Source organism: Pelobates fuscus, chromosome 3, assembly GCF_036172605.1.
Source record: "Pelobates fuscus isolate aPelFus1 chromosome 3, aPelFus1.pri, whole genome shotgun sequence".
NCBI classification, from domain to species: domain Eukaryota; kingdom Metazoa; phylum Chordata; class Amphibia; order Anura; family Pelobatidae; genus Pelobates; species Pelobates fuscus.
In genome coordinates this window covers 270,931,746-270,944,251 of record NC_086319.1, presented here as the reverse complement: position 1 = coordinate 270,944,251, position 12,506 = coordinate 270,931,746, and the positions used below count along the sequence as shown (strand labels likewise).

The following is a 12,506-nucleotide window of genomic DNA, read 5'->3' as shown; positions in this document are numbered from 1 at the left end:
ATCCTGCACAAAGTTGCGCATGTGCATGTCAGCTTCTTCCTGAGACGTTTGAGACCGGGGCGTGTGGTTGTACAGTTTTTTATAATAGTCGGTGAAAACCTGTGCCACCTCTGCTGGGGTGTTTTTTATCGTTCCGTCCCTGTGTTTAATGGCAGTGATTGGGGCCCGGTTTTGCCTTGGTCTCAGGGTTCTGGCCAATAAGGTGTCCATTTTGTTTGAGTGTTCATAATACGTTCTCTTGGTCCAATTAAGGGCCCTTATGGTGTCATCCATCAGTACAGCGGTTATGGATCGCCTGATCTCTTGCACTTGCTCTGTGAGTTGGGGGGTTGGAGCGGTTTTATGTCTCTGCTCTGCTTTCCTCAGTTCTCCCAGTAGTCTGTTCACCTCTTTGGCCTTGTGAGCTTTCTTTCTCGTTGCAAGTTTAATGCATGTGCCCCTGATCACAGCTTTATGGGCCGCCCATACCGTGTTTGAGGCAACATCAGCCGTTTCGTTTTCGTTGAAGTAGTTTTGTATGTCGGCGCGTATTTCAGCTTTGGAGCCCTCGTCGCGTAACAGGTGTGGGCTCATCCTCCAGTTCCAAGGCGCTGCTGCGCACTGGTGATCCAGCGTCAGGGTGACTTCGGCATGGTCTGACCATGTAATAGAACCGATTGCGGTCTCTTTTACCTTTGCCATGCTTGTATCGTTAACGAGGAAATAGTCAATCCTCGAGTAGGTACCGTGCGGTGCGGAATAAAAGGTGTAGTCGAGTTCTCCAGGATGCTGGGCCCGCCACACGTCAATCAGGTTGGTGTTTTGGAGAAAAACATGTAGCATTCTGTCCTGACCCCCCCTGCCCTGCGACCTCTGGATGCCCGTCTTGGTGCTTCTGTCAACTGCCGGACATGGTGCGGCATTGAAGTCACCCCCCATGATTAACATACCGTATGGCAGGGCCTTAATTTTATCCATCATTGTCCCCCAGAATGTTGCGTCTGGTGAGTTAGGGGCATACACATTGATTAAGTGTACTGGATGGGAGTACAGCGTCCCTGACAGTATGATGTACCTGCCGTCCGTGTCTATGTCTGTAGATCGTATTTGGATCGGGCACCTGTTGTGTATTAAGATAGCCACCCCATTGTGTTTGCGATGAGATCTAGCCTCATAGGAGGTAGGGTAAGTACGGTCTCTAATGCGAAGCGTCGTGTTTTGAGAAATGTGTGTCTCCTGAATGAGCGCTACGTCAGGATTGTGCCGTTTGATCTCCCTGAGCATGAGGCGTCTCTTTCTAGGGGCGTTCAAGCCTTTAACATTTATGGAAAGTAGTTTTAGAGCCATATCTGTTGCGGTGTTTGTCGCTCGTTGCCCGTTGGTGGGCTCCCTATCAGATCGTCCCTATTGCTATAAGAGATACCGATCATAAGTGTTATGATGAGTGCCTCCGCCTCTGAGACTATCGCATACCGGAGGGGGGGGGGTAGGAATGGGGCAAGGTAGAGGGGGGAAAGAGAGACAAGGGTAAAGAGAAGAAAAAAGGAATAAAAATAAAAAAGACTGGACTTACTAGTCGCCAGTTCTATGTGGGGTGTCGTCCTCGCGTCCACAGTTAGTACCCAGCCGGGTACCATACGGACTTCGGGTTACAAAGCCGTGGCGGAGCCGCACCGCTTTAAAAGCTATATGTCAGTTTGGTGTGTGCGTCCCTTGTACGTGTATATGCGTCCCAGGGAGGGACCAGGTTACGTGATTCCGTGGGGCTGAAAGGCAAGGAGCCGCATGTTATATAAGAGTTATATAAGAGTGAAAAATGGCCTTATCACTTTAAAATATTTCTCAAGGGAGCCAGATTTTCCTGAATGAAGGCAGAATGTTTCTCATTTGACACACACAGTTAAACTTTATGTTGTGTATTGTTAGATGGTGGTTTTAACACTATAGGGTCAGGAATACATGTTTGTGTTCCTGATCCTATAGTGTTCCTTTAAGGCACACTTAAACACCAATTGGGGTTCTGCCAAAAGTTTGAAAAATAAAATGGGCGAGGGAGCAATGATCTCCCTGCTCAGCTCCCTTGCGCACATAGCAGTGATGCTGGAGCCGGAATATGATGTCGCTCCGGCATCACTAAGAGGAGCGCGATGGATCTGAGTTCACTGCTCCCTTGCCGCCCACACACCAGCCCCTCAGCAGCCCCACTGGACCCCAGGGACCGCTCGCCAGCAGCCCCACTGGACCACAGGGACTCCATGCCAGCACTACTAAAAGTAGGGGGGCTGGGTGGAGTAAAATGTAAAAATTTTTGTGTGTTTGTCAATGAGAGTGAATGTGTGCTTGTCAGTGAGAATGTGTGTATCTGTGTCAAGGTTTGTGTATGTGTCACTGTGTGTATCTAAGTGTGTGTATGTGCTAGTGTGTATCTGTGGGTGCAAGTGTGTGTGTGTATATGTCACTGTGTGTATATATTTCTGAGTCAAGATCTGTGTGCCAGTGTGTGTGTGTGTGTGTGTGTATCTGTGTCAGATACATATACAAACACAGATACACACACTTTGAAACATAGATACACACACCTTGACACACAGATACATACACAGATACACACCGTGTGTCAAGGTGTGTGTATCTGTGTCAGTTTGTGTGTTCTGTGTGCCAGTACCTGCCAGTGTGTGTGTCTGTGTGTCAGATTGATACACACACCGTGATACACACCGTGTGTCAAGGTGTGTGTATCTGTGTCAGTTTGTGTGTTCTGTGTGCCAGTACCTGCCAGTGTGTGTATCTGTGTGTCAGATTGATACACACACCGTGATACACAAACACAGATACACACACTTTGACACACAGATACATACACACACACACACAGATACACTCTGTGTGTCAAGGTGTGTGTATCTGTGTGCCACTATGTGCCAGTGTGTGTGTATCTGTGTGTCAGATATATACACACACACAGATATACACACCTTGACACACACAGGCACATTTTTTATTTTTTTCTGGCGGTAGTTCCATGATGTTGATACACTATGTCAAAGGGTTCAACAGGAAAAATTAATTGGGAACCCCTGTTTTATATATTTCCGTGGTAGGGATTTTTTTTTTTTTTTTAAAGTGTGTATATTTTTGTGGATTATCAATGTTTTACGTGTTTAATGCACCATTCCATGATGTCTCCCTGCAGGTGATGACATTACTGTACGCAAGCTCTGTGAGCTACAAGGTGCAGAGAAGTGTTGCGTGGTGGGAACACTGTTCAAGTCCATGGAGCTTCAACCTTCAATCCTTAGGGAGATCAGCGAAGAGGTACAGTTCCGATGTCTATGTGTGTTTTTTCCCTTGCACATTTTTTAAACTGCATAATTCCCTGCACTGGTATTTAAATGTTCACTTAATTCTTAGAATTAAGTTATACCTGATAGCACATGATAATGTCTGGTGAATAGAGTTAAAAAAAGAAATATTCATAGAACATAGATTTATCTACCTTCGTTTCTGTAGGAGTTTACTTTTATTTAAAGTGTTGGAGACACTCAGCAAAGAATGGCCAATGTTTCAGAGAGTGCCATAATCGGCTTTGTGCTTGGGTTTGTACTTATAGAGGCAGTAATCCCAGCAGTACCTCATGAACAGGGCATATTTCTGTTGTAGATTATTTCATTGTGTAACCAATTGTTCCTAGCATTTGTGTCCTTTAACCCCTTAAGGACACATGACATGTGTGACATATCATGATTCCCTTTTATTCCAGAAGTTTGATCCTTAAGGGGTTAAACTTGATTGTGTTATTTTGGAGTTGGTTCCATCCAATACAACAAGTCTCTAATATGTTTTGGCTGGGAGAGAATATCATATGATAACATAATTTAGAAAATGTCATAGTGTAACAATATGAATATCTCATGGTGTAGTAACCGGGTTTATTCCATCTTCTGTTGGTCAAACGTTGTTGAAAGAAATACTTGAAACAACTGTCTATGGACAGACTGCTTGATTCATATAGAACTAAAGTCCTGCTTTGGAACAAAAGATGTGCACAAAATATCAGGCTGTTCTTCAAAAATCTTTTGGAGAGTAATAAAAATTTTATATTCCCAAAACTGCATAAAACATATAGATGATACATATCAATTTTCCTGGCAAGCTATGGCAGCGTATACTAATGGTTTAAAGAGAAACTGTCCAAACTTTTTTTTAAATGTTTTTTAGTAGATGCAAGGCCTGCCCCTCTAACCCAGCCCAGACTTCTGTGCCTGTCCAATTACAGACCTCCCAATGCAGCTCATTAAGAAGTCTGCAGGGCATGTGCTCTAGCACAATTGCCTGCATTTTGAGTTTAAAGGGACACTCCAGGCACCCAGACCACTTCTGCTCATTGGAGTGGTCTGGGTGCCAACTCCCACTACCCTTAACCCTGCAAGTGTAATTATTGCAGTTTTTCATAAACTGCAATAATTACATTGCAGGGTTAACTCCACCTCTAGTGGCTGTCTACTAGACAGCCACTAGAGGTCACTTCCTAGTTTCTAGCACAGGAAACCTGTGCTAGAGCGTCGCTGGACGTCCTCACGCTGTGTGAGGACCTCTAGCGTCGCTCAAAACCCCATAGGAAAGCATTGAAATGATTTTTCAATGCTTTCCTATGGGGAGACGTAATGCGCATGCGCGGTATTTCCGCGCATGCGCATTAGGTCTCCTCGGCCGGTGGGCGAGATCAGTCTCGCCCACCGGCCGACGCAATCACAAGGAGGAGCGTCGCGGAGGAGGAGACAGCGGCAAGGAACATCGCCGCTGCCTCAGGTAAGTCACTGAAGGGGTTTTCACCCCTTCAGTAACCGGGGATTGGGGGGTGGGAGGGAGAGGGACCCTCCAGTGCCAGGAAAATGGATCGTTTTTCTGGCACTGGAGTTTCCCTTTAACTCTACTAAGCAAAACAACCAGGAAGTAAAATAACTGGTTGCGTGATTGACAGCCAGTGGGGTTTAACAAGGTTGATATAAAAAGTGTCAATTTCTTTTGAAATGTGCACATTTTGTAAAAAAAAAAAAAAAAAAAAAAAAAAATTGAAAAAGAGGACACGCTGCAAACATAAAACATTTCATCAAGTGCTCTAGGGGTCCAGAGTGTCCCTTTAACTCTTGCACTTACAGCCAGTAGGGCAGAAAAGAGACCAAATATTGAAAAGGGTCACATGTCACATGGTCCTTAGTCTTTTTTTTTTCCTATAGCCCTTAGGATTAAGAAGTCCTTTAAGGCTTCTACCTACAGGATTTTACAGTTGATTTGGATATGAATTTATTTGCATGGACTACTGATATTTTAGCTTGATGTAAAAGTTTAGCCTCTCACTGCATGTCAGGCAAACCCTGAAAGGAACACTAACACTTTTTTTTCTTTGAAGAGCGAATATAATTGAATAATCACCTAGTTAGTCACTAAACTAACTAGAAAACATGTGGCATATTTTAAGAACACAGTAAATTAATAAATCATTGATATCTGTGGTTTGTACATACATTGGCTACTGATTGAGCACTCCCTTTACAGATATGGTACTAAATTGACTTTTACAATACCACAAAGCATGTTCATTTGCATGTACCATAAATAAAATCTCAAGACCTCTTGTAGTGGTTTACAAATCTCTTTATTGCTGCTACGTAAATCCCCCAGTAGATGTCAGCCCATACATTCCATGCTGCTTCACAATTTTGTTTTCCATACAATTTCTTATGCCATGTTAATCCCCTGAAGTAACTGGAAATATGAGCTAGAAACTTGGCATTCTGTACTGGCACCAGTTTGGCATATCTAGCCTAGTCTTTGGAAAGAAAAAAAAAATTACAAAAATGGCACAGCTAAGCAAGTGTTGCTGATACCTCTAGCACAGAAAGTAGGGTTAGCAGTGGTAATTAAAGCCAACTAGAAAGACTTACTTGACAAACTGCTAAAATTCTACATGGACTGCACAAGGAGGAAATATGGGAAATTAATGTAGTACTGACTTCTCTAATAACTGGCATTGAAAGTAGTGACTGTTCCTGTATTAAAGCCCTCCTTTGGGTACCTGCATACACGGGTTGGGAATGCAGCTGAGATTGGAATCGGCATGCATGAACATGAAGTGTGAGTTTGTTATGATTGACTGATATAGTGTTTCTTTGAGATCAAGTCTTCCTAGTTTTTATTGGAAAACGTTTCCAGTACCAGGAAGCATTTCTTGCATTGGCATCAGCACATTTCTGCAGCCTCCTCAATTTCATCTTAATTTACCATTAGCTGCTTAATTTTTATACAATTCACTGGGTGCAGATAAGTGCTTCACCTCTTTTAGCCGCCCTGGTTTAATACATTGTTGCACTCTTTATTCTGGATTATTTTATATTTGTTTCCTATTTACTGTCTATATTATTATTCCTCGGTTTAGTCTGTTTTGTGACAGATACGGTCTTTGTGCACAGTATAAATGCAACTTTAGGTTGGTTTATTTTGCTTTTGGTGTTAAATATATTGTAATGCAAAATGCATACTGCTTCTTTAATACCCCACTTACTAATATAATCTCTGGAACCACTTTTAAAATCGAACTAGCAGCAAATGGATTGTTAGATAAAAGAAACTTTTTTGCTATTGTACTGTTTTTCACATTGAGTGCATTACACTTGTTTAATATTGTTAAATGACAATGATCCTAAATAATAATGCCATCATCAGTCATAAGTCACTCACTGTGCTTCAAGAGCTTGCTGCCAGAGAGCAGTTCCTGCAAGACTTTCTCTCATCATTGTTGACATACCAGCTAATTGATATTGCTTAAAATGGTAGTCAAGAGGCATAATTACTGATTGTCTGAATGAAAGCTCTTCTTGGCGGTGCGACAAGCTCCATTTTAAAATCCTGTTTTGTCATTATAAAAATAGAATCCTAAGAAAGCAGAGACTGTTTCCTGGCACCATAACTACTTCAGGGCTCAACAAATCTCATGCACCATGTTGACACAGAAATTTCAACTGACAACCAGATTTTTTTTTTCTCCATTGCAAAGCCCCACTTAACATAAAGGCTACAACAGCCCATAGCTAGGAGCTTCTTGTAACCTACAACTAAAAGTCATGGGGTTAAACCCCAGCCCCTCATGTTCGGAACATGTGGGGTTAAACCCTAACCCCTATGTTCAGCACTTGTGGGGGTTAAACCCTTACCTTTATGTTCGGCACTTGTGGGGTTAAACTCGTCCATGAGGTCCATGTTTGCAAAGTTATCCCCACAGCTCCTATGCCCAGTATTTATGGGTAAAAGTAGCCTGCAAGATGCTCACTGGGTTATATAGGGGATAAGTTTGAAATAAAAAATTGCTTTTAAAGCTTACACCTATGGATGCACTCTTTTTAAAACACATTTATCTTCATGCCTATATACACAAATACATTTGGCATATTCATGTGCCGTTAAAACCGTACCCTTGCACACACACACAAACATACATACACATCTAAATGTTTATACTTGAGCAGTTGGATATTGTGTGTAAAATGTCAAAAAATGTGCAGGGATCTGGCTCCATGGAAAGCTATTAAAAATGTTCTTTTAAATTGTTTTTAATGTTCTATATAACAAAAAACACATTTTAATGTGCTCTACTTGATTCCCTTATACCTATGCAGCACAATCTCCTGCCCCAGCCTCCGAGGCAGAAATATATCAGCGAGACGGATGAACTTATACTGGAGGATGAGCTGCAGAGGATCAAGTTAGAGGGGACCATCGACACACAGAAGTTTGTAACAGGTAATTCCACATGCTCCTCTGTGGAGCACTAGATTTAGAAAATAGTAATTTATTCTTGCACTTTGTTTTTAGATGTCAACTGAATTACCCCACACGTGACTCCTGCTGCTGATATGTTTTTTGTTCATGTTTCTCAGAGCAATTTCCCCTGAGATCCTATTTTTGAATTCTGCACCATTGGTTTTTGTTTTTTTGCCAATTAAACTGAAGGGAGTTTGTTTTAAAATAGCACCTTGGAGGCAGTCTTAGCCAGAATCTGGCTTTATTTAGTGGAACTTAAAATGTCTTCCCAGAAAAAATATTAAATGCTCTTTAATGCTGTGTTCACTGCTCATGTCTTTTAATTTAAAAAAATGCCATAACATATATTTGAAACATGAGATGCATTCTTAGTTCTAAATGTAGGATCAATGTAGTAATTTTATGTATGAATTGTTCTTCAGAAATGCATACAACAAGATGCATTTATACATGTTTTGTAATTATATTTAATTAAAGATGAATAAAATCTAAGCTTATACAACTCCCAATGAGAAGCACTATTTAAACACAGTTGTTAAAGGGAAACTCCAGTGCAACAATCCGTTTTCCTGGCACTGGAGGGTCCCTCTCCCTCCCACCCAACAAACCCCAGTTACTGAAGGGGTGAAAACCCCTTCAGTCACTTACCTTAGGCAGCGACGATGTCCCTCGCTGCTGTCTCCTCCTCCGCAACGCTCCTCCTCTGTATTGTGTCGGCCGGTAGGCGAGACTGATCCCGCCCACCGGCCAAGGAGTCCTAATGCGCTTGCGCGGCAATGCCGCGCATGAGCATACATTCAATGCTTTCCGATGGGGATTTGAGCGACGCTGGAGGTCCTTCCTGTGCTTTAGAGCAGGAAGTGATCTCTAATAGACAGCCACTAGAGGTGTAGTTAACCCTGCAAGGCAATTATTGCAGTTTATAAAAAAAACTGCAATAATTACACTTGCAGGGTTAGAAGTAGTGGGAGTTGGCACCCAGACCACTCCAATGAGCAGAAGTGGTCTGGGTGCCTGGAGTGTCCCTTTAACCCCTTAAGGACACATGACATGTGTGACATGTCATGATTCCCTTTTATTCCAGAAGTTTGGTCCTTAAGGGGTTAAGAGATAATTCAGTTGATAAATACAAATGGTCAAATATCTTGTTTGTTAATGGACATTTTCAGCATCCTTCTGGAATAGCATTTCTGTGAATGCAGCTTTTTAATAATTGTCACATGAATGTAAAAAATATCTGTCGATGCCATACTAGCATGTTGTAACACAGTTGCTTCAAGAATCATTGCAATGCAAGATGTTCTACGCTACTATTGCAGCCTGCATAATTCCCAGTAGTGTAGTCAGTCTACTCCCTATGCCCTTCCTTTCTCTTTACTATAACTGGATGTTGGATTTTAGCAATGAAGTCTAAGTTCTTGAAGTTGTGTCTGTGGTGTCTGTGTAAGTGCTAGTCTGGCTTTTTAAGTGACCAGCCCACTTCAATCACACTGAAAAGTAGCTTTTACTCACCTTTTCTCCCATGATGCGTCTGTCTCACCACGACTAGCTCCGCCTCCATGGCTGAGGATATAAGTCTTGATGATCTCCAATGCATAGAAACCATTGGAAGCAAATTGCGCGTGCACAGCAAAATGCCGCACTGTGCCATTCAGCATCTCCTCATAGAGACACATTGAATCAGTGCAGATGTATGGGGAATGTTCACCATCTCCATGCAAAGCATGGCGACACTGAACAAAGGTGCTCACACAGTGCAGCACTGGACTAGGAAGCACCTCTAGTGGGCATCTGAGTGACTACTAATAGAGGTATTACTAGGCAGTAATGTAAACACTGCCTTTTCTCTATATGACGTCATTCCGGCCCTGGCATCACTGCAGGGAGCAGAGAGGAGCAGCAGGTACATTACTGCTCCGTCACCGCAGTATGAGCGAGCAGCCCCACTGGACCCCACGGAGGTCCACTCAGCTCTCCCAAAGGTAGGGAGGCTGAGTGGATTAAAATGGAAAATGTCAATTTGTGTGTGTGTCTTTCTTTCTGTCTGTCTGTGTGTGTCTTTCTGTCTGTCTGTGTGTGTCTTTCTGTCTGTCTGTGTGTGTCTTTCTGTCTGTCTGTGTGTGTCTTTCTGTCTGTCTGTGTGTGTCTTTCTGTCTGTCTGTGTGTGTCTTTCTGTCTGTCTGTGTGTGTCTTTCTGTCTGTCTGTGTGTGTCTTTCTGTCTGTCTGTGTGTGTCTTTCTGTCTGTCTGTGTGTGTCTTTCTGTCTGTCTGTGTGTGTCTTTCTGTCTGTCTGTGTGTGTCTTTCTGTCTGTGTGTGTCTTTCTGTCTGTCTGTGTGTGTCTTTCTGTCTGTCTGTGTGTGTCTTTCTGTCTGTCTGTGTGTGTCTTTCTGTCTGTCTGTGTGTGTCTTTCTGTCTGTCTGTGTGTGTCTTTCTGTCTGTCTGTGTGTGTCTTTCTGTCTGTCTGTGTGTGTCTTTCTGTCTGTCTGTGTGTGTCTTTCTGTCTGTCTGTGTGTGTCTTTCTGTCTGTCTGTGTGTGTCTTTCTGTCTGTCTGTGTGTGTCTTTCTGTCTGTCTGTGTGTGTCTTTCTGTCTGTCTGTGTGTGTCTTTCTGTCTGTCTGTGTGTGTCTTTCTGTCTGTCTGTGTGTGTCTTTCTGTCTGTCTGTGTGTGTCTTTCTGTCTGTCTGTCTGTGTGTGTCTTTCTGTCTGTCTGTGTGTGTCTGTGTGTGTGTGTGTGTGTCTGTCTTTCTGTCTCTGTGTGTGTGTGTGTATGTCTGTCTTTCTGTCTCTGTGTGTGTGTGTGTATGTCTGTCTCTGTGTGTGTGTGTGTATTTCTGTCTGTGTGTGTGTCTTTCTGTCTGTGTGTGTGTGTGTGTGTATTTCTGTCTGTGTGTGTGTGTGTCTTTCTGTCTGTGTGTGTCTGTGTGTGTGTGTCTGTGTGTGTGTGTCTGTGTGTGTGTGTCTTTCTGTGTGTGTGTGTATTTCTGTCTGTGTCTGTGTGTGTGTCTTTCTGTCTGTGTGTGTGTCTTTCTGTCTGTGTGTGTGTCTTTCTGTCTGTGTGTGTGTCTTTCTGTCTGTGTGTGTGTGTGTCTTTCTGTGTGTGTGTGTCTTTCTGTGTGTGTGTGTCTTTCTGTGTGTGTGTGTCTTTCTGTCTGTGTGTGTGTGTGTCTTTCTGTCTGTGTGTGTGTGTGTGTCTTTCTGTGTGTGTGTGTGTGTGTCTTTCTGTGTGTGTGTGTGTGTGTCTTTCTGTGTGTGTGTGTGTGTGTGTGTGTGTCTTTCTGTGTGTGTGTCTTTCTGTCTGTGTGTGTCTTTCTGTCTGTGTGTGTGTCTTTGTGTCTTTGTGTCTGTGTGTGTGTGTGTCTTTGTGTCTGTGTGTCTGTGTGTGTGTGTGTCTTTCTGTCTGTGTGTGTGTGTGTGTCTGCACCCCTCCGATCATGAGAGGTGTTTTTACTCACCTTCTTTCCCATGCCGTGCCGGTTTTGCAACAGGTGGCCGAGATAATCAATCTTTAAGATCTCAGCTAAACCAATGCTTTCCTATTGCGCATGTTCCCTATTCCCTATGGGTAACATTCAGCACCTCCATGCAAAGCATGAAAACGCTGAACAAAGGTGCTGCACACTGTGCAGCACTGACACAAGACTTTCTAGTGGCGGTCTGAGTGACTGTCACCAGAGGTGTTACTAGGCAGCAATGTAAACACTGCCTTTTCTATGAAAAGGCAGCATTTACATTGAAAAGGCAACACACATGGACAGGCTATAAGCACCAGAACAACTACATTAAGCTGTAGTGGTTCCGGGGACTATTATGTCCCTTTAAAAATTTTATATTTCTCGTAAATTAAACTTGCTCCTAACCTTTTTAGCTGGCTCCTAGATTCCAAACAAATTTGTCAAGCCCTGAGGTAGTGAAATCTCTGCACTCTAAAGCACATGGCTGTTAGTCACACAATCCGTCTTTCCTTCATTCTGCCACTTACTCCAGGTACAGTTCTTGCAGTTCTAGGGACAGAAGGAGATGCAGGAAACTTTATTGTGGAAGATTTTTGCTTGGCCTCCCTCCCTGCACAGACTCCGCTGCCAGATGTGGATGACGACAGGTGAGTCTCCTTTTCCTTGGTCACGTGTCATGTGGTTTTGTTTGGGTAACTCCGCTTATTAAAACCTGCTGTGCCAGCCAGACCCAATTGTTTTTCCAACCGTTCTTCCCTCACCACTGCTGAGGCAAACACATTTTTTTGATGTGGAAACAGAATTTGAAAGTTGAAAGTCAGCCTGTCTAGAAACTAGAGATTTGAAAGCCACTAACGTCTTTAACGTATGTGTTGTATTAGCAGTGAAATTGATTATATAAATTGCTCCCCATTTCTAATCTTTAGTTGTTTTATGTGCAGAATGGGAGCATTGCTTCCTCGTTACCCTCTACGCTTTCCTTAATATTTTGTTTGATATGTACCGGGGGTTAAAAGGATCCATTAAAATTTTATGGATACATCTGGTTTTGTTTAGAAGAGAAGTCTTGAAATCCTTTCAAGTTGACAGAAAGAAAATATCATTCATCCCATTAATGTATTTTGAAGACTTCGAAAGAGTCAATGTTTTTGCCAGATTTAATTTTGCTAGGGCTGATGGAGAGCAGAGTTGCTGGCAGTGATATACTGTAGAAGACATGTGACTGAATTTGCCTTGGTGCAGGCTGTTTGTGTTCA

At 42.8% G+C, this 12,506-nt stretch overlaps 1 protein-coding gene across 1 annotated transcript in view; it reads left to right on the top strand.

Annotated features, from left to right (window-relative positions):
• The window catches only part of POLD2 (DNA polymerase delta 2, accessory subunit), a 30,290-nt gene that overhangs the window by 5,445 nt on the left and 12,339 nt on the right, over nt 1-12,506 (top strand). The window contains exons 3-5 of the mRNA XM_063448534.1: nt 3,173-3,294; nt 7,653-7,776; nt 11,783-11,897. Of these exons, the coding sequence (XP_063304604.1) occupies nt 3,173-3,294; nt 7,653-7,776; nt 11,783-11,897 (361 nt within the window). The remainder of the gene's footprint in view (nt 1-3,172; nt 3,295-7,652; nt 7,777-11,782; nt 11,898-12,506) is intronic.